Source organism: Lepidochelys kempii, chromosome 9, assembly GCF_965140265.1.
Source record: "Lepidochelys kempii isolate rLepKem1 chromosome 9, rLepKem1.hap2, whole genome shotgun sequence".
Lineage (NCBI taxonomy): Eukaryota > Metazoa > Chordata > Testudines > Cheloniidae > Lepidochelys > Lepidochelys kempii.
This window is the reverse complement of record NC_133264.1, coordinates 59,582,167-59,604,303: the sequence shown is the minus strand read 5'-3', so window position 1 is coordinate 59,604,303 and position 22,137 is coordinate 59,582,167. Positions and strand designations below refer to the sequence as shown.

Genomic DNA, 22,137 nt, shown 5'->3' with positions numbered 1-22,137 from the left:
TGCCATGCCAACCTGGCTCCATGCAGAGCAGGAGGGACCGTGTCTTCCGGCAGCACCCGGAATGTCTAGCACGCAGCCTGGGGCGGCAGAGGCTGGCGGGCAAGGGCGGGGGGGTGTTTGCCTGGAGGGAGGGGCTGCCCCGGCCAAGGGGAGGCGGGCAGACGGCAGAGCTCAGCCCCATAGATGCGCTGTGTGCCGAGGAAGCCCGGAACCGCCCTGCCTGCTGCCCACCCCTCGTGGGGCCGCTGCCCCGCTCCGCCGGCAGGGCAGGGCGTGGGGGCTCGGCGCAGGGGTTGCCCTGTGCCCCGGCGGAGCTGTCCTTCCCTGCTCCCGGGCGCCCGGCCAGCGGGACTCCCGGCGGGGTGTGCGGGGGGAGGGCTCTCCGGGTGGAGGCGCCTTCGCCAATCAGCTGCCCGGGCGGGGGAGCCGCTCCCGCGGCGGGGCTGGGCGTGTGCACTGGGCTGACTGGAGCCGGGCGCTGATCAGCCGCGGTGGCTATTTTCCTCCCGTGGCGCTCGGGGCAGCAGCGGGGCGGCGCAGGGCCACTGGGGAAGCGCAGCGGGCTCGGGCGCCCAGGGAGCCGCTCCGGGCGGTGGGTGGACGGCCGCGGCCGGCTGGGTGCCCGCGATGGCCTCAGAGGAGTGCCGCTCGCCCGTGGGGCTGGACTGCTGCAGCTGCTGCCTGGACCTGGCCAACCGCAGCGGCCTGGAGGAGGGGGCCGGGGGCGAGAACAACAACCTGGGCAGCCCCACGGTGAGCAACTTCCGGCAGCTGCGGGCGCAGCTAGTGTGCGAGAACCTGAACGCCGACAAGCTGAGCAGCATCATGCGGCAGGACTCGCTGGAGCCCGTGGTGCGGGACCCCTGCTACCTGCTCAACCAGGGCATCTGCAACAGCAACATCGACCAGACCCTGCTCTCCATCCTGCTCCTCTTCCACAGGTGAGGCCGGGCGGGGCGCGCCGGGGTCCCTTCTTTGGCTGGCCAGGACGCACCGCTCCTCCCGGGGTGGGGCCCAAGGAAGCCCTGGGCCCACAGAGATTGGGGACCGCGGGCTTTGGTACATCTCCAGGGCACGGCCTGCCTCGTTAGGCACCTGCATACCTTTCAGAAAGTGCCTCTCCGTGGCCGGTGTCCGCTGAGCTGTCTCGGATCGGGGGCAGGAGCTGATCCAGCGCCCCCAGCCTGGGCTTAGCACTGTGGAAATCACTTCGGGCGGGGGGAACCGCCCAGCAGTGGGGAGGCCGCTGTCCTGGCGAGCCCGGGTGGGGGCTGAGAGTGGCGGATCTGGGCCCAGGGGTGTGAGTTGTTCACTCCGTGTTGTTAGTCGGTCCCTGGGGCGGATGCCCGGCAGCCTGGCGGCTGGGAGCGCTGGGGCATTGCGTGTATGCAGCCTCGGGTTGAGGTTACTGTCCGGCTCCCCCCTACGCACTGGCCACCTGTGTGATTCCCAGGACATGGTGCGCCTGCCTCCAGTCATGCTGCCAGGCCCACCCTGCTCCTCTGAGCTGGGCTTGGCTCTCGGACCCGCCGCTCGCCCTTTCCTAAACCTCCCCTGCGCCGCGCCTCATCACCTGCTGGGGGAGGGGGAACTGAGGCACACGGGGCGACCGCGAGAGTGAGTGGCAGAGTTGGGGGGAGAACCCAGGAGCCCAGGCTATCCCTGGCCTGCTCTGGTAGCTCGCCTGCAGCCTGTCTCTGTGCTCTCTCTGTTCTCTTCTGAAGTGGGTTATATCCCAGGAAAGCTTATGCCCAAATAAATGTGTTAGTCTTAAGGTGCTACAAGGACTCCTCCTTGTTTTCTCTGTGCTCCCTGATCAAACCGCCTTGGCCAGAGTGATGTTTCTGGGGTTTGAAAGGCGAATTCCCAGGCGGCCATGGATCCAGCTGTAGTAACTGTGTCAACCCTGAGCAAAGGTGTTTTACGGCCAGCCTGTGCGCTCCGGGGCACCGGCCTGTTGGTCTGTGATCAGGGCTCCTTGGCTGCGCAGAGATGGGGCTGACCAAGTCCCCTCCCTGTATGCGTATGGGTGCCCTGCACAACCGCATCACTGCCGCACCAGCGCAGTCACGTCACAACCCTAGGAGTTTCATCTGGTCCCATTCACCCGAGAACTGGGTGGCACCTCTGGCCGAGATGATCCTCAGAGACTGGTGTGAGAGAGGAAAATAGCTGGGGGCCGGGGGCGACACTGGGCGGGCTGTGGCTGTTTTGCAGGCTGTGTCTGAAGCCCTAGGGAAGGTGATCTGTCGTGGGGAGGTGGGGGGCAGCATTCCCTGCCATCTCTCTCTGCCAGGAGCGGGGGGAGAGCTATCTGCCCTGACTCAGCACTTCCCTCGCGGAGCATTAGCTCTTTAACCCTCCTGTGCCAGAGTTGGTTTCCTTTATACAGTCTGAGGCACAGGTAGGGCCGGTATTTGTCCGAGGTCCCAGCTGGAGACAGAGCTGGGCTGGCTCCATCAGGCCAGGCTTCTGTAACATTCCTGGGGATCTCACCTGAAGGAAAAAGGAATCAGGGCTGAACCACCTGCTTTGCTGTGTCCCCAGGGGGTGTTTAGGGGTGGACTGGGGGTGCAAGTGTGTGACATGGTGGCGTGTGGGGGGTGTTACAGCTTCCCCTGGAACCCGACAGGCCTGATCACACCCTCATTAGCAGCTGTGTTAAGGGGGGCCTGGCTTTGTGTTCATTATAAGGTCTGGGGGATGTTCCCCTCCCACAGCAACCTGTTGTGGGTAAGTCAGAGTTGGGCAATATGCACATCTGTGCTCCCGCACACCAGCATCTGGGTAGCACCTCTCCCTGCCTCTGCAGCAACCTCCCCCTCACGCCTGCTTACATCTGCATGCATATGCATTCCTGCATGTACACTTACAGGTACACACACACGCAACCCGGCATGCAGGGTTACATGCTTACACAAACACTTGTGTAAGCTTGTATCTTCATATGCACATGTCAATGTACATACGGGTGCACTGGGACACACGTGCCTGCACAACACACGCAAGCAGCCATGTGCCAAGCTGCACGTGCACATGCATGTTTCCACCTCAAACCAGTGTGCACGTGGCTCCTCATGCCTGCGCCAGTGCAGGACCAACATCTCGCTGCTGCCTGGTGGAGTTGACGGGGTTGGCAGCCAGTCAGAGACTGAGGCAGGCTGCTTGTTCAGAGCCACCCTAGTGGAGTCCCTCTTCCTGGGGCTTACATAAGTGGGGCTAGCACTCAGGTGGCAAAGGCAGGAGCTGGGCTGGGAGCCAAGGCGAGAGGCATTCCTGCCCACGCCCTAATGACCATGCCTGCGGGAGGCAGGAGCTGCCTCTCCTCCATCACAAAACCAATCAAGAGGAAAACGGCAGGGAGAAGAGTGAGTTCTCTCTCGGGGGAAACCGCCATCCCATAAACCTGTGGGCATTCTGGCTGGGGAAGGGAAATGAGACACTGCCTGGGCCCTTGGTCCTGGCGGGGCTCAGTGTAGCCCCACCATGTAAGAAGCAGGGTCTGGGCAGTGCCAGCAGCTCCTGGCATCACCTTCCTCACACTGAATATTGCTTCTACTCACTCTGCTTCATGCTCACTGCTGTTTAGATGGGAGGATGGTTGGTGGTTACTACAGGACATGCCTAGGAGCAGGACTCCTGGGTTCCATTGCTGCTCACTTACCAGCAGCCTTGGTCCAGTCCCTTATCCTCACAATACCTCAGCTTCCTCTTCTCTAACACTGGGATGATGATCTTGACTCCTCTCCCAGGGGGCTGCGAGGCTCAGTTTGTTCCTGTGTGCAGCATGTGGATGGCAGGACAAAGCATTCCTAGTGTGCACTGCCTCTCTGACCAGGCTAACATGCCGCTAACATGCCCCTGCATCATCTGAGCCAAGAGGGCTCCCTGCTGCACGCCACCCCGTTGTTCTGTGGGCACCTGGGGGTGATGTGCTTGAACAGGACGGGAACTGCCTGCATGGAGTTGAGGCCCAGTGCCCGGTGCACCACCCTTGGGCATCTAGAACTGTGCAGAGGCCCAATACCTTTGTTTGTGGCTGTTCTGCTTCAGCCTGAACTTTCTCCTCCTGGCTAATGAGCCCAGAGAACTGAGAGCCAGTAGCGTGGCAGGGCTGCCTCGGGGGTGCTGGCTGAGGGCGCGTTGATAAACCACCTGCTAGGGACACACTAGAGTTGAGGCCCACCTCCGTGGCACCTTTGCTCCCTAGAAGCACTGGATGGGTTTATGGCCTTTGGTAATGAGGATTAATTCCCATCCTGGCAGGGGACAAGAAGGCCTGTCAGCAGCAGAATATCCAGGATGATCAGTAAGGTTTATGGATACACGACGCCCACCCTTGGGTAAACTCGGGCAGGAGACAAGGTGGGTGGTGCTCGCCACAGGCACAGGAGTCAGTTGGAGTGGAGTGGAGGGGCTTGAGCAGTGGAGCTGGGATCCAGACCGTGGGGGAGGGGTTGGATCAGCTTGGGATGGAGAGAGCCCCTGCAACTGTGTCTGGAGTGGGGCAGTTCAGTTCTAAGTGTCTGCCCCCATCCATGCTCAGGACACACACACACCACACCCCACCCCGCTTTGTACAGCGCTCCGAGCCTGGCACTGGGATGGCTCTGCGCAGGCCTCTCAGCCCAGATTCTCAAAGGGAGTCTGGCTTCTTCTGGCATTGATTTCAGTGGAAGTTAGGGCCTCAATGAAATCTCTTTGAGCATCAGGGCCTACCAGCCTGGGAGGTACTGGCCAGGCCTCATCGCTCTGTCCTGGGGGTGTTGCTTCCAGAGGAAGCAGGGAAAGGCAGGCCTTCACACCTCCGCCAAGCAGATGGGGAAACCCTCCTGCCTGGAAAGTAAGCAGGGAGCCCTGATATGTTTCACGCCCATGTGCACAGGTGTGTCAGTGAGGGCACGAGGCTGTTCCCTGGCCTGTGGCTCTGAGAATGCAGGAGAAGGGAGCTCAGCAGCCAGTCGCTTCTCTGGTTCTGTGGCTCACCCCAGGATCACCCATCCCAGACCCAGCTGAGTCTGACTGCGTAGGCAGCAGCATGGAGGAGTGGAGGGGCAGCATCACCCCTTGAGACACTTATGACCACATGACTGGTGGTGGACAGTGGAGTCTTGGCCCAGCTCTGACCATTGGCTCTCTGTGAGTTGTTTCAGGTGTTTTGGGGTGAAGGGTTTAAGCTGGAGCCTGGGCGGCGGCATGGAGCTGGAAATGGGGTCCCCAGACCAGCCCTAAGCCCCACCCGATCTTGTCACAAGCCAAGCTAGTGTTTAGCACTTCTTCCCCCAGCCCCTCCGCACAGCATTGGGCTGCTGTGCCCTTTTTACCGGGGTGGGCAAGTGACCTGAGACTGCCTTTGGCCCAGTGCCTGCCCCCACCAGCTCTGCACCTCTAGAGCTCAAGGACTCTGGCAGGCCTGATTGGCTTCCCCTGGCTCTCGCAGAGGCCTGGATATGCTGTGGCTGGCTCCACTGTCTTGGCTTCTGGCTCCCACCCCAGAGCCAGGCTCTGGGCTTGGCTCTCTGAGGGCCCTGGATCTGCTCAGAGCTGTTGCGACACCCTGTTCTCGCTCCAGCTCCTTAGAGTAATTAATGCCACCTGGGCCTTTTGTAAGGAGCTAAGGGGTTGCAATGCAGCAAGAAGCAAGTGGATGCCAGTTTGGGGGCTGCGTGCACACAGTCCTCCTGTCCTGGTGCAGGGAGGGGAGTCCTTGGGGAGACGCCCATCCCAGCAGGATTGTGTGATCAGCTCTGGGCAATATGGAACCTGAAGGATAATGAGAAATGTGAGGGAATTGAGAGAGGAGCAACAAGAATGATCCAGGGGACAGAGGGACTGGAGCAGAAACCTGAAAAGAGCTAAATGCCTCAAACATGTCAAATCAGCCAGGGAGCATGAGCAGGTGTAGGTGAGTGTCTTCAGAGAAGCGGAGCATGTGAAGGTAGAGGTGCTGCCTGGTGAATCCATGGGGCTGTAATAGGATAAAGCTGTGCGAAAGAAATTGTGGCGGGGGCCAGAGTTAGATTGTGGAACTGTCTCCCAAGATCAGGGGTGGAGGCCTCCTCACTGGAGACCATACACTCTGCCCTGAACAGAGCCTGGATGATAGACTGCAGGAGAGACATAACAGGGCGTTGACATCTCCTGAGCCTAGCTTGCAGCTAAGATATAATCATTGTGTGGAGCCATTAGCCCTTAGGTCACTGGCGTTTTCCAGCCCGCCAGCCCTGTGCTAGATTAGGGCGCATTCAGTGCACATCCGCAGTCTCCAAAGGGCCGAACTGTCCATTCATGCAGCAGCACATGGGGTGCCAGTGGGCTGGGGCATCAGGTGCTCCCCTGTTGTGCTCACTGGGTGGCCAGCTGCACCACTTGCTCCCATCGCTTTTCTGCACCTTGGGTCCTACTGAGGGAAGGATGCAGGAGGAGATGGGCAGGGGTAGCAGCGTTTAAAGGGCAGCATAGAGCTGTTAGGACTGGGACAGCTACAGCAAGCACATTCCAGGAAGGCATTGGGGGGTTGGCGAACACGTGTGTGGGAATGAGCTGGAGTCTGCTGCGTTCAGTGAGCGGCGGCTGTTCCTGTTTGCTACCGAACGGCAGGAGTCTCTCCCGGCCTTGGAAAGACCCTGCGCCTCCCTACCCTGCTCCCTAACCCCAGCCCCGCCACTGCTGCGCTCCCAGTAGCCCGGCACAGCCAGCCCACTCCCGCCTCTGATCCGGCTCAGCGCCCGCTGGCAGCGGCAGCGCGGAGGGGATCGCGGGGAGCGGGTCTGGCTAGGGCCGTGCCCAGCCCGTGTGCAGCGCGGGCAGGGCTGGTTCGGGGCGGTGCCAGGCCGGGCTTCCAGACTCCAGAGATGCCAGCCCCGCCCCCCCGGCTCGTGCAGGGGCCTCTTCGGTACGGCCCGGCTGCTGGGGCTGGGCGGGGCTCCGGGCACGTGGGGCGCCAGGCGCGGAGGCTTCTTATTCAACAGGGCGGCCCCTGCCGGAGCCAGGCGCTGATTGGTGGAGGTCGGGCTGCCGGCCGGGGAGGGCGGCACGTGTACAGCATGCGGGGGCGGGGGAGGGGAGCGCTGAGGGGCGGGGCCGGCCAGTGACAGGCAGCTGGTGCTGGGGGGGATGTCAACCGTGGTTAGCGCTGTGCAGACCCCTCTACAGCCCGCTGCACCTAGCAGCACCGTGTGCATGCTGTGCACGCGCCTCCACCCGCTGCAGGGAGCAGAGCACACCGAACATGAGCAGCACACGCCACGCCCATGGCACACATAACGCAAACCACAGGGCAAACACCCCTCCACCCAACACATTATATAGCATCATGCACTGCCCATTCAACACTGCACCCTACGCACACACAGTTACATACATTACACATGCTGCCCATTACATGTGCCACGTTGCACAAAACTGCACATTCTGTGCTACACAGTGTGCCACAACGTGCAGACCCCAGTGCAGACCCAGCACAACCCACTCTGCCCATTCAACCATACCACACTGCACCAAGATACAGGAACAACTCAGGGTATGCCAAACAACACACTGCACAGTGTAAAAACTACACATACCACATTCTGCACCCACCAGGCAACACGAACCACTGGACATGACTGTAGAGACATGCGTGCACACACGCAGGATTTCAGTACACACATCGCACTCTGTACAACAGACCAAAACCAGGCCGGCATTCCACCAGCAGTCAATAGCCCTGTCATTGCAGCGATTCCATACGTACGCATCTCATGGGGCTCATCGCTGGTGGCACCTCTTCCTGGCCAAGCTCTGGTCAGGCATTGCGCCCTCCTCTGGCGACGCTGCAGCCCCTCTCACTCCAAGAACCGCAGCCTCCTCTTTGTGACGCTGCTCACTCTGGTTGGGTCACCATACGTGTTCCCTCCTTCCAGGGTATCTTGACAAACAGGCTCAGGCAGTCTTTCTGCTCACCACCCCATCAGTGCCCCTTCATCAGCAGCTGGTAGGGGGACCCAGACCCGTCCTCTACCCCCGGTCCCGGCTCAGGGGCCCTCTCATTGGCAGCCAGATTTGAGCTACTCCAGACCTTGCTGCTTTTCCCCTGAGCCTTGCCTACTACTCTGGCTCTCCTCCTTCTCTGGACTCGGCAAGCCACACTCCCTCCTCCCAGGGATTGTAGGATACTTGCCTCTAGCCCCAGGCACCCCTCCCTTCTCCCAGGGAGTGACTGAAGACTCCTTCCCTCCAGCCCCTTCTGTTGCCAGCTTCCTGGCTTGTATAGGCCCTGCCTGTTCCTGCCCAGCTGAGCCTGTTCTTCAATCCCTGCTCCCTGACTCCTTCCCCATGTGCAGTCTGGGCAGTTAATTGGCCCCCGTAGCCATCTTAGCCCCTTCAGGCCTTGCGTGGGGTGAACACCCTGTCACAATGCTCACTAAAGCAATGATGGCCCAAGGCACAGCGGGCGTGTGAGACACCTGGCTGGGGAATCTGCCACTTGTCCTTTAAATTGCCCGGGCTGCTGCAGGGGGCACCTAGTGCTCTGCTCCATAGTCCCATTTTCCTGGCCAGTGCTCTCCGGATGGAGATGCCCCTCATAGCTGGCAGAGTTGGGGCTAAGAACCAGGCCCCTGGGTAACGGTGAACAGCTGATCCTGGTTACCTAGAGGTGTGCACTGAGCCCGGCTGTTCCCCAGATCTGGGTTCTGATCTGGCCCATTATAGTCAGACGGCTCCCTGTCCCTTTGCTTAGATGGTTCTAACAATGCGTGATTCACCCTAGGGCTGGCATACACCCCCAAACTGCAGGCTGTATGCTAACGGCACGCTGTGTGCACAGCCCCCTGACACCTCATGTCCGTATGCCTTCCTGGGGCACTGAACCCATCGTGCTGTGAGGGGGAGTTCCCCGGAATAACCCAACTTCCTGTAAGGAACCCCCATCCTAGCAGGACGGGAGGAGTGTTAAAGGGCCAGCACTGTATTTGTTTTATACTTGGAAACCTTACAAAGGCCATTTGTCTCCCACCCCAGCCTGGCATTTTCCTCTGCCAGGATTCAGCTGGTTAGAATGCTGCACTCCTCCCAGCGTAACCCCAACCACTGGGGGTGTGGTGCCTGGGGATCCACGCAACAGCTCCACCAGAGAACCCCACCAACCCCAGGCATGATAGTGGGCACCTAGAGCCGTAACCACTGTGGATCCCTCTGCGAAGGTGAGACCCAGGGCGTGCAGCCAGAAGGCAGAGCGGCACGGACACCTAGGGGGGAGGAGTGATGCAGCTGTGTGCCCCTCTGCACTTGAGCAAAAAAACGACCTTTGCACACCATCCAGGGGGACAAGGGGGCTGCTATAAAGCTTTTATTGGCCCAGATCACCTGGAGGAGCTGTGAGCAAGCCATGCTGGCTAAAGTCACCCTGTCTATTTATACTACCCCTATCAAGACTGTATCTGAGCACACACAGCCATTAACTAACTTATCACCACACCACCCACGCAGCTCGCCCAAGGTCCCCCAAGGAGCCAGGAATGATCACCTCACAGCCTGTGCTGGCACTTTAGCCACAGGGACAGCCTTGTTCTCAGGTGGCCACCCTGCCTCTCCCATGCTGGGTTCCTTGTGTGCAGTTGGTCATTGTGTATTTAGATGTGTATGGGGGGCGGAGGGGGAAGGGATGAGTATACCCAGTGTGTGGGCCCAGCACATGGAGGAAATACATTGAACTAAACTAATAGCCCCTCCCTGCACCACATTGCATGGGTAACCTAGTGACGGGCGGAAGGAGAGCCTGGCACCAGACTCCACCTGGCTGCAAACTTGGGCCCTACTGTGCCCATGCCCTGCAGCTGGAAGGCTGGCCTTGGGGCTAAAGCACTGGGCTGCCATTCAAGAGCCCCAGGTGCAACTGTGGCTCTGCCACTGACTTCCCCAGTGAGTCCCTTCCCACTCTGTGCTCAGCGCCCCATGTTTTGGACATGAGAAGAAGCTGCTTCCCCTGGTGGTGGGTGCTGCGGGCTGGTCAGTGATGTCTGTGGAGAGTTCGGTCATAGAGCCATGGGGGGTCGCAGAAATGCCTAGAGGCTCATGCTGCTCTGTGGGAGCTTTGGAGGTGATGAAGCTGAGCCCTTCTGTGGGGGGCAGTGCTATGGATTCTGGTTGTATCCTCTCCAGGCACTTTGCCCGCACTAATGAACCTTGCCTTGCTGTGGCTGACATTCGGTGTCCGGAGGTCCCAGGCCGACAGCTGTCTTTGTCGCTCACTTGCTGTGAGGCCATGGCTGAGTCACATTCAGCTCCTGCGCCGTGGGCACCCCAGGGTAAGGGTGCTTTGAGATCCCTAAGTGGACAGGTGTTGTGTGTGTGGGGGGGGACATCATTCTACTCAGGTTTCACACAAGGAAATGGAGACCCAGAGAGGAAGTGACTACGATGTGTATGGGGGCATACAGTTCTGTTTCCTTATCAGCTGCGGCAGAAATCCTATCACAAAACTACTGCTGTTTGCCCATTGCCATGGTCTCTGCAGGCTGCCCCTACAGCTGCAAGGACCCATGGAAGAGGGGAATGGAGCTTTGCCAGGACTTGCACCCCGAGACAGCAGCATGCTAAGGAACTGCAGGGAGCACCGTGCAGAGTGGGGGAGTTGTCTCTGCTGCCCCAACCCACCCCTGAGCAATGAGAGGTCCTGAACTGAGCTCCTGGGGAGCCACAGGTCCCCTTCAGCTGTGCCCGGAACACGCCGGAGGAAAGAGCCCCCCAAGTCTGTCTGTCTGTGCTGGAGACATCATGGGCCTAATTCTCCACTGCTTGCATCTCGTGTGTAATGCCAGGTGGGTGTCAGTGCTGCACAGGGCTTCGCTTCCATTTTACGATGGTGCAGGGCACTGGGAAATCCGGTTCAGTACATCTAGGCCCCCCTGGCTCTCAGACTCAGCGAAGATTAATAAGAACTAGTATTTCACCTTTCCATTCCGGTAGGGTCTGGTGCTCCCTCTCAGAATTGGGACCCTATGTGCCAGGCACCGTACAAACACAGATGAAGTTCTGGCAAAGACACTGCAGAGGTCCACCAGAGAGCATGCAGAGCCAAATTCCCACCCTGGCCCATTGTTCCTTTGGCCTTTCTCTGTCTAGTTTACAGGGTTGCTTGTTGCACTTAAAGAAAATGGCTCTGGGATGCAAATCCAGGTGACACTGGTGTAAAAGGAGATCTGCCCCTCCCCCAGATTTGCATGGACGGTGCAGATTTAGGACAAGCCTATGTGATTTTTGGGGAGACATTTGTATAAAGTCAAGCTCCGGCCAGTTTGCTTTAGCTCTACTGAAAATATCCCGGAGGAAAACGGCACTGCCCAGGCCTTATGCATCAGGTTCACAGCCAGAAGGGACTTCACTTACAGGGACCCTCTTGCTTTAACACTTCTTTGTCTATGCAGTCCCTTGGCAAGTCAGGGGTGGGTGGGCTAGAGCCAGGCACAATGTAGATGCCGGTAGTGTCAGCATCTCTGAGACCTGGCAATACACCACAGGACTTGGCAGGTACGCTCCCTGTCCGGGTGCCCCCGACCCCAGCTCTGACCTGTAGCTTCCATGCTGTCCTAGGTGTTCCGCCCAGCTCTGCTGATGTCCCTAAATCCTCACCTGCAGCTCCCGCCCCCCACTATTCCAGCCCTGGCTCCCCACATACAGCTTGGCTTACAACCCTCAATCCTGATCTTCTGCATCCCCTGCTACTACAGTGCTGGGCTCCCCCATGGAGCTCTGCTGATGCTCCTCAGTCCCAGTTCCCACCCACCCCTGGCCCATGCCAGTCCTCAGCAGAGATTGCTGCCCCTGCTCAAGCATGTGGACAAACTGGCAGTTGTAAACTCGGGCGAATGGGATGACATTCGTCAGCGTTTGCAGAGGCTGCGGCCGTGCTAAGTGTTGCTATTAGTACTGGATTTCCATGCTGCTCCCCAGAGAGCTGCCACTCCTCCCAAGTCTGTCATCCTGTGTCCTGCCAACAGGGCCTGCAGCATGTTAGAGCCCTGCACTGTCTGGGACTGGTGGTGCTGTGAGAGCTTCCTAGGAGGGTGTGCCAACCCACAGCTCCACCTCCGCCCCGATGGGTCTAGAACAACACCACCACTCAGCACATCCCCTCCATAGGTGGGAGTCTACTACAGGTCGCTGCCTCTTACAGAGGGGGAAACTGAGGTATGGGGTGGGCAAAGGAACACATGGAAGGTTGCAGATCAGTGGTGGAGCCAGGAACAGAGCCAAGCAAAGCCGGCTGCCAGCCCTGTGCTTTAACTCCTAGACCATGCCTGGAAAACTTTTACTGTGGTGCTGCAAGAACCACCCTGCTGCCCCTATGGCGCAGCTTGGAAATCGCAACATGTTGCCCACCCGCACAGCTGAGACCCCTCAGCAGCAGGCCAGCTTCCGGGGGATTAGGAATTGCAGTGTCACTGAGGCTATGAATAGGGTCTAGCGTGAGCAGCGAGTGAGCCGTGGCAGCAGCCGGGCGGGGGATGTGGCTATAGATGGATCACCTTGTGCTGAGGAGTGGGAAAGTGCCGCCCCATTTGGGATGGATGTGGCTGGTACAGGCGAGTGCTAGCTAATAAATGAGTGGTCGTGTGTTAGCGCAGCTTGTCACCCATGATAGCCACTGCCACCGCCCCTGGTGCTCATCTGTTATCCTGTGAAAGAACCAGGCCACAGGCTCGCTTGGCAAGGGGAGAGGACTCTGCCCAGGAGGGCAGCGGGTGCTGGGCGTGCCGAGAACAGTTCATCTCTCTGACTTTCCGGGGACTTTGCAACTGTTTGGTTTGGCCTGTGTTGGAGGCAGGCCCCGCACAGTGGAGCTGGGCTGTGGATTGGGTACAGAGCTGCCTTCTGGGTCTAGGCATTGGCTCAGTCCCTTCTGCGTGGGGGTGGGGGTTGCTGCTAGATAGGCACAAGCTGCCCTGGTGTTGACTCCCACCTGGTACGGGGCAGGGAAGGTCCCAGACAGCATCTTTGCCTCTCCCCTCTGGGGATCCCCTCCCTGCACGTGCACCCCGGGAACGCCCTGGTCACCATGGAGGAGAGCTGGCTGCACTCCCTGGATCTGGGGCCCACTATGCAGGGGCAAGCAGCTGCCCGGCCCTGAGAACAACAAAGGACCATTTGAACAGCATGGGCCATGAACCAAGGATGGGGACGAGGTGGGGGAGGGAGATAGAGAAACTGAGACAGGCTGGCAAATGTCAGGGCCTAGACAGGGAGCCCAGGGTGTTCTGGAGAGCAGCGTGGGCAGGGCAAACCCTGTCAGGCACAGGAGGGGAAGGGTGGGGGGAGGGCATTGGCTGGGGGCTCTGGAGACTTGGGGTTGATTCCTAGCTCTGCCTCCAGGCTCCCTGTGTGATCTTGAGCCCATTACCTGTGTTGCTCTGGGCCCCAGTCCCATCTGTGCAAGGGGGAGAATGCGGCTTCCAATGCCCGGGGCTGGGTGACTGGGAAAGTCTCCCATGGGCATCAAGTGTCCTCCAACGGCTCGAATCCTGTCCCTGCTCAGGTCCTTCAAGGGAGGCCCAGGACTTGCACGCCTAAGGTGTCCAGGCTGGGAGCGACTCTCACTTCCCCGTTTTCAAGGAGCACTTTCTGTCAGTGGCAGTACACGTGTGTGCAAATGTGCTCTCCCCCAGCTACGCACGCACGCAGCCCTGGACACACGGTCACACGTAGGCACGCCCAGGGGCCTGCTCCCCAAAGGACAGCATGCAGCCTGTGGTCCGAGCTTTCCCACCCAGCCAGTAGCAGGCGTGACTGCACCTGCTCGGTCCCAGACACGTCAGGTCACTGGAGGCTGCTCTGGCAGGACGCACCAGAGATCTGAACACTTTGGCAAACCCTATGTGCCTATAAGAAACCCTTCCATGTTTGTTGGGGTTCCCCCTGACTAGTCAGCAGCGGGGGTGCTAGTCAGTACAGTGCCTTCTCTAAGCAGCTCTGTAAGGTCCATGAACGCTGCTGAAAGTGCCGGCCCCTGTTGTGACCATGGCCGCAAAGCGCCTTAGGGCACCAGCTTTCCTGCTTGGGCTCTGAGCATGGCTGTGCAAAGAGCCTTTGACTTTTGGGGGGTGTGGGTGTATGTATGCGTGCTTGCACTCGCTAGTGCTCACACCTGCAGGTGGAGTCTGTGGAGGGACTGGGGGAACCGTTCTCCGTGAACAGTTGACAGGCTGAAGGCCCCCCCTTTGCTCTGCTGAGTTATCTGCAAGCAGGTTGCATGGTTTGTAAGTTTCTCCTCTCTCCTGGCTAGGAGAGGAACAGGCTGGGTGGGGAACTGCAGCTAGTGGCATTTCTGTGATGAGGCTGCTGGTCGTGTTTGGCCATAGGTTGTTGCTTAGGGCCGCTGGTGTGGACTAAGAAGCTCCCTTTCTCTCTTTGTGATCTACCTGCTCCTAGCCCATTGATAAACCTGTTGTAGATAAATCATTGTGTGAGGGCTTCTGATGGGGTCGCCTGCAAACTTCTCTGCCCTGCTCTGGGGAAATCTCACTGTCTTCATGTGAGTGTTTGTGAATGAACAAACACCAGAGATTATGGACAACAGCGAGGGAAACTGGCAAGGTTCCTCACTTGGCAATTCACGGATACTTTGTGCTGCCTGCTCCTGGCTCTAGTGTGAGAGATACCTGTATGCAGGGTGCATGGTGTGTGCATGTGTCATTGTAGTTGTGCTGGTGCGGGTGTGTTTATGTACATGCCATGTGAATGGTGGGTGTGTATGACGGAGATGGGTGTGCAGGGCACATGTGTATCGTTCTGGTGCTGCTCCTGCAGAAGTGTTGCTCTCCCTGAGGGGCATAGTAGGTAATAAAAGGCCCAGGAGAACAGGCAGCTGTCTAGAGAACAAATAAGACCTTCCTTTATGAGTGTGTTCTATTCTGGAGATCAGAGGCGCCTCCACAGTGTTTGTTCATTAGTCATTGTTCCATGTCCAAGCAGGCGCTCGGAAAATTGCAAATCTGACAACTTCCCGCATTCACAAATCCAGCCCCAAGGAGGAGCCATGGGTAGAAAACCAAAAGCCGATCTCTTTCCGCCCTGTGCCCCTGCATCTCAAGCTGCTGTGCTAGTACATCTGATTGCCTTTCATTGGAGCCGTGGGGGCTCGGGTTTCTGGAGCAAGTCCTCTTTTGGCAGGATTACCCTTTAATCCTGCCTTTATACAGCTTGTGATCTGTCTGGGTCATCACCCATCCTGGAGCCTGCGGCATGGCCCAGAGCTGCATACCTCCTGGGCTGCCGCCCCACAGGACACTCACCGTGTGTGTGTACACGCGCAAGAGTTATTAAAAGGCTGCACGCTGTCCCCGGGCCGTAGCTCGCTGGTCGGCACGGAGGTATATTTGTGCAGAGTAGCACATTGCTGGACGCAGGACAGAAGTTTGTCATTCTCTCTCTCTAAATATATTTCAGGGGATTTTGCTGTCCCGGTAAATGATGACCCAGGGTGGGGCAGTTGAGGGAAATTACTCCACAGGCAGCTCTGAACAGCACAAATCCTGGGGCCGCATGCTGAGCCCCTCGCTCATTTTTTTGCTCTGGGCAGACTCCCACTGCATTCAGTGAGTGCTTGAACCTGAGGCGGGATACAACATTTGCCCTTTGTTTGCGGGTCCCCCAGCCGTTTAAAACACTCGCCTTCGACTGGCAGCCCTGACCTGACCAGAGTCCGTCTTGCTGTCTAGTGGGAGCCTGGAAAGCCGGTTTCCCTCCTGCATTCGTGCTGGCGTGAGGGGGCGTCTATGTCATGCTCCGTGGTTTCAGTGTTAAGTGTAGCGTTCGCCCTGCAACCTTGTGAGTGGAGGGGAAGCTGTTCGTGGGGTGCTCTGACACCGGGACACCCAGGGGTCTCTTGGCAGCTGGATGTTCACCAGTGGCAGGAGGCTTAGAAATGCCAGCGCTCGTTAAACCCGTTAGTGTGATAACCCGGCAGCGAGTGCTTTAGAGCTGTTTAGGACATTGCCCGGGTTGGGGACTGGAGCTTTATGAGGCAGCAGGGATAGAGCTGCAATCCTCTCACTCCAGAAGCTTGAGCAAGGAGAGACTCCCCATTTGCAGCCAGGGCTTGACACATGGTTGTGCAGAACCGATTGTACCCAGCAGAGGGCAGCGGTGCACACACCCTTGTCCAATACAGTTGACCATTTATGGGAAGAAATGCGCCTCGCTGGGTGACATCTGGGAACACGATGCCGAGCGGCTAGACGCAGTGCAAGGCAGCGGGGGCCAGCAGCCCGCCCCATGTGGGCTGGACCGTGGCTCTTTGCCAAGCTTGGGGCTTTCCAACAGACGCTACAGGTACAAGCCCAGCAGATGGCTTGTTGTGTTGTGTTGTTAAATGTCAGCAAGGGAAGAGTTTTAACTCAGTGTCCCAGCTTAAAATACCCAGGATTCTTTGCAAAGGCCAAGCAGGATATTAATAACCGGCTCAGCCCTGGTGCATGCAAAAGGGAAGTTTGTGCGTATCCTTGGCCGACCTCTTGCAAGGAGACTCAGCTGAGCGGGCCAGGACAATGGCCTGCGGCTCTGTCGATAGATCACAGAGCCACCTCCAATTCTGGCCAAGCTCGCTGAAGTGCCTCCAGAGGCTCAGCCTGATGGAGCCCTCAGGTGCTGGGATGAATCTCTTAGCCTGGCTCAGATTGGGCTGGAGAGGTTCTGGGAACAGGCTTTCAGACAACAAGTGAGGCTTTGATGCTGCCCAGTGGCTGGTAGCTGCCATATTGAATCAGACTGTCTCCAGCCAGTGTGGAGTCGCCATGTCCTGCATGCACTGCTGCATGGGGGGAGCCAGAGCTGAGCCTCTTGCATGCTTCATTCCTTATTTGTCCCCGCTTCTCCCTGCACAAAGGGGATTGCTGGCCACGCTGGGTGACTCATCCCCATGCTGGCAGCGGCCCAGGAAGCAGTGAGCCAGACGTTATGCAATGGGAGGACTCGTTAACAACACACCACTGGAAATACACCACTTATGAAGCGGCATGCTCCGCCCTCACACCTGCCGTGAGCCCTTCCATCCTGCTGGCCACTAGGTGCCAAGATGCACCACCTGATGCCTGGAGAGCCTCCAGGATTTGGAATCAGTGTGCTTAGCCACCCAGGGGGAGAGTCTCTTCCAGCAGGCCTCTGACCAGCGAGAGCAGTGGGCATGGCGGCGGGCGCAGGGAGGCAATCCTGAGTGCCCCTGATTAGCACTCTCTCTGCTTGGTGTGCAGCCTGTGAGGGCCCTAGTGAAACACGTCTGGTACTGGGCTGATGTCCTGGTCCGAATGAGTGTCTGCTGGTTCTGGAGAGCCTGCCACTGGGTGCAGGGGGCAGTTCCCAAATTAGAGGCCCAGGCTGGGATTCAGGGGCATCAGTGGGTGTGGGGATCCAAGGATGAAATAGTGGGGCCAGAGGGGGAGCTGTGGGGTTCAGGAACAGTGACAGAGTTGTGTGTATGGGTACCCAGGGGTGGGAACTGCAGGTTGGGATTGAGAGTGTCAGCAGAACAGTGGGGGAGCCCAAGTCTGGAGGAGCAGGGGCTGTGGATCGGGATTGAGGGGAACCAGCAGAGCTGTCTGCTTTTCCGTCCCTTTCTTTGTACAGCCTGGCACTACTGCTCCTATCTCACAGGCACCGATCTTTGCCAGACTGACTAAGAACCCCAGAGCCGCACGAAGCTGTTGCTGGTGCTTTGTGCTTGGCCATAACCTTTGAAGCATCAACAGAGGAAAGAAAGGTTTCAGAGTAGCAGCCGTGTTAGTCTGTATTCGCAAAAAGAAAAGGAGTACTAGTGGCACCTTAGAGACTAACCAATTTATTTGCGCATAAGCTTTCGTGAGCTACATCCAATGCATCCGATGAAGTGAGCTGTAGCTCATGAAAGCTTATGCTCAAATAAATTGGTTAGTCTCTAAGGTGCCACTAGTACTCCTTTTCATTTTAGAGGAAAGAAAAGAGATGGAATTTAAGGGTTTGCTTGAAAGCTGGCTGGCGTGGGCTGGGAACGCAGCAACCTGGGTTTGATCAGTGGGTTTCAGTTCCCTGTTCTCTCCCCGTGCTGGCAGCTTCCTGGCCTCTCTCTTCTCATTATATAACATGCTACCCCTCAATTAATGGCACGACTGCTCCCCGCACGCTGCAGAACAGCAGCTGCCGGCGCTAAGCGTGGCTCTGTGCCTTTGGCTTACTAGTGCAAATTGCTTGGTGGTTCCTTCCTGGGGCACCAAGGGCCCTGCCTGGGGAATGGCTTCCTCTGGGGCATGTCTTCCCTCTGGGGCAAACCAAACAGCTGAGAACCGGCCCTCTGCCTGAGAACCGGCCCTCGGGCTGCTTGGCTAGCGTCTGCTCTGTCCTAGCCCGGGGGCAACACGGGCGTTTCCCCATCACCATGCGGGGCAGGAACCTACCTAGGAATCACTGGGCCTGTAGCCTAGGGCGTGAGCAGCATGGACAGTGCTGGGAGTTTGGATTTGATCTGAGTAACAGCAGGGGGCAGTGCTCGTTCTTCATCCAAGCCTCTCCTAACACGCCACTGCCTCTCTGGATCTGACCAGGCCAGGGGGAGGCGGGTTGGACCAGCCCCCCACCTTGGCTCCCCTGCCACTGCCCCATCTGAGAACCCCTGCTCAGTGCTCCAGGAGAAGGGCCCTGCCAGTGCGGGCGAGTGACTCGCTGAGCATCTGCTCCCATTCGTGCTCCAGCATCCCACTGGGAACAAGCAAACACCCAGTTACCCCTTGGATCCTAGGCTTTCCGTGACCCCCTTGGGCTGCAGGGAGCTCAGGCCTGGGACATCCTCCAGGGAATTGCTCACCAAGCTCTTTAACCCAGGCTTAGCTTAATTTAATTTCCTCCCCATGTTGCTGACCAGCTGTTATTTGCATAAGGCCCTGTCCCTGGTGGGTCGTGGCCAGTGGGGATTGAACCTGGGACCTCCAGATCGGAATATAGGAGGCAGAGGGGGAGGGCTGGGGAAAGCCCCCATCTCAGTGTGTGACACTGTTGTGTGGAGCAGCTCTGACCTTCCCTGTTCTCGTTACATGAGATGACCCGGGTCCGGTGCGCCGCTCTCCAGGACACTGACCTTCGAAAGCAGCCTGTTCTGTTCCAAGAGTGAGATACCCGGAGTGGCGAGGAGGGTTCTGGGCAGGGTGATCCCAGGAATCTAGGGCTTGCCGTGTTCCAACAGGCAGCTGGGCATTGTGGCAGGCAGTGAGGGGGGGCAGGGCATGCTGGGGGTGCCTGGCTGAACAGTCTTGGCCGTGGGATCCCATGGGTTGTGGCCATGCTGCCAGCAGGGCTGGGAGCCCCACTGTTGACTGTGGCTCGGGGGGACATGCCCCATTGTGCTCTGGCACCATCAACCAGCGCTGCAGTGCCTGGAGGGGGCCGCCTGCATGAGACATCAGGGACCTGCTGAGTAGGGCTCACTGGCAGAGCGTGTGCCTGACCCCTGGTCCCCTCACCCGTGGCCTACCTTAATCCCCAGGGCCCTGGAGAGGCCCCAGCAACAGGGACCCTTTCCCAAAGCTCCTGACTCTGTCCCACTTTGCCCTCCTAGGCAGTGCCAGGCCCTTTCTTGAGGCCCTGGGATGAGATTCTGATTCTGTCTGAGTTTGGGCCAAAGGATCGGGTTGGTTCTGATCAGAGCCCCAGGGGTTTGCGACGTTCTGGTCTGGGGTCCCACTGCGGCCAGTATAGAGATTTTGGTATCAAGTTGTGACCCGGATCTGAGCCGCCCTGGGGGCTGGGGTCCGGCGCTCTGCTGCAGGCTCATCTTCTGGCCGGGCCAGTCGGCCTGTCGCTAGGGCCACAGTAGGAGTCAGGGCCTAGGTGTCGATGAGCCTTGGAGGATCTGGGCCTAGATGCCACACCCCTCACCCTGTGGTCCATGCCCAGGACAAACCCTCTGCCATGGGACCCAGCAGCCTCCTCCCATGTGGGATCCCCGATCCTAGGACCGGCTCTCACATGGCAGGACAGGATCCAGTCAGTTGCCTTGGGAGTCCAGTAGATGCAGGCTCAGGCTGGCAGGCGGGCGTGAAACGGCTGTGTGCTAGCAGGGCCATTAACATGCACAGCATGCCCTTCCGTCCCCACCAGGATGCTGTCGGGGGAAGGGGGGGGGAAGGAGGCTGAGGTATGGGGGGCTTCCTAGTTACAGCACCAAGAAAAGGGAAAGAGCTGGGGAGGGGAGGGGGGGTGCTGTGGGGGGAGGGCTCTGGCTGGCACAGCCACTCACCCACACCCTCTGGAGACCTAGTCCTGGAACCTGCCACCTCTCCCAGCCACAGGGGAAGCAGGGACCCCCCCTGCCCAGCAGGGGGCAGCGCGTGCATGGGGGGGCCAGGGGGGCCACTGGGAAAGTGGAAAGCAAGAGAGCAAAGCCGCAGCTCTGTGCAGGCCTGTTCTGCGCGCACATGCCAGAAAACACAGAACTGGGAGTACTGCCAAGTGCTTTATCAAAGGAAGCAGCCTGCCCAACAGCTGGAGAGGGGAGCCTGCCAGCTGTCTCGCTCCCCCTCCCACAGCCTTTCAAACACAACAGGTTGGAGAAGCCCTGGGTCTGCGGTTGGTGCCAGCCCCTTGCGATCCGCTGAGGCCGTTGGTGAGAGCGAGGCTGCCAGACTAGCAGCCCCCGCCAGCCTTGCCTGCCACAGAGCTGCCTCTGTTCCGCCGGGCAGGCGGGGGCCCTTGGCAGCCTCCCGAAGTGCATGGATGCTCTCCAGGGAGTTGCTAGACTCCCCTTGCCTGCAGCGGTGCCTGTCGCTTCAGCCATTGCATGGGTGGGGAGGGGGTGTCATTTCTCCTCCCCCAGGCCTGTACGAAGAGCTACTTAGAGCTCCTTAGCTGGATGGGTTTGCTGGTTTGTGTGTGCCACAGCTGCTTCATCACAGCTGTAAGAGATGTTGGGTAATTAGTTAATTAATTTCAATTTGTTTCTTGAATCCCGGGGGGACAAGAGAACATCACAACCTGGGTTACGGGCACTAGCTCTCCCCATGACTGCTCTGGGTTGGAGAGGCTCCTGGCCCCACTGCAACTCTCAGCAGGAGTGCTGGGGAGTAGGGGGCTCAGATTCCCCAGCCCTGCCCCTTTGCCTATATTCCCACTGAGCTTCCGGAGGCAGCTGTGCAGCACAGCCATGGGGAAGGCTGTCGGCCTGGGATTTGCAGAGGGGCCAGGAGCAGTTTCCAGGGTCTGGTGAGACTTGGACAGATTGCTGACCCAAGTCGCAGCCCGGAGTCTTCCCAATCACCGGAGCAGATGGGGTGCTGCGGGCCAGTGGCAAATGCAAAGCGCCCCCTTGCATCTCACCCGGCTGCTGCAGGCTCCAGGGTTGATGCCAGTCTCCAGGGGTTGTGTGGACACAAAGAGTTGGAGGCATTTTTGAAAATCCCACACCTATCTGGCCCAGACCTATCTGCAGCTTCAGGTGCGTATATCTCTTTAGAAGTGTGGCCCTAAGTGCCTTGCGTTAACAGCACCGCATGGACGCCGCACCCTGCCTGGCCTGCGTGTCTAGGCAGTTTCACTTCCCTACTCTCAGGCATTAGCACAGAGCCGCAGGTCCAGCTGCAGCACTGCCAGAGGTTTTCGTTAGCAGGGGCTCTGGGCTGGAAGTGGGGTTTGGACATGGTCGGGCTGTGCCCCACTGCAGGGATAGGAACACCTCTGGAATTCAGCTCCTGGCTGGACTTGCAGGAGGATCAGGATCAGGCCCTGAATTTGGCAGAGGCGTGAGGGACTCAGCCATGGTATACACTAGGAATTTACATCAGTGTACCTACGACTCTCAGGGGAGTGAAAAATCCACCCTCCCCCACCCACCTAGAAACAGGCTGTACCCACTTGCCCTCCAAGGACAAGTCATGCCTGACTAACCTAATTGCCTTCTATGATGAGATAACTGGCCCTGTGGATGAGGGGAAAGCAGTGGATGTGCTATTCCTTGACTTTAGCAAAGCTTTTGATATGGTCTCCCACAGTATTCTTGCCAGCAAGTTAAAGAAGTATGGGCTGGATGAATGGACTATAAGGTGGATAGAAAGTTGGCTAGATCGTCAGGCTCAATGGGTAGTGATCAATGGCTCCATGTCTAGTTGGCAGCCAGTATCAAGCGGAGTGCCCCAAGGGTCG

At 58.5% G+C, this 22,137-nt stretch overlaps 1 protein-coding gene across 1 annotated transcript in view; it reads left to right on the top strand.

Annotated features, from left to right (window-relative positions):
• Positions 1–453: 453 nt before the first annotated feature.
• The window catches only part of TSC22D3 (TSC22 domain family member 3), a 51,220-nt gene continuing 29,536 nt past the window's right edge, over positions 454–22,137 (top strand). Inside the window, exon 1 of the mRNA XM_073360608.1 lies at positions 454–941. Within this exon, the coding sequence (XP_073216709.1) occupies positions 628–941 (314 nt within the window). The 5' untranslated portion in view covers positions 454–627. The remainder of the gene's footprint in view (positions 942–22,137) is intronic.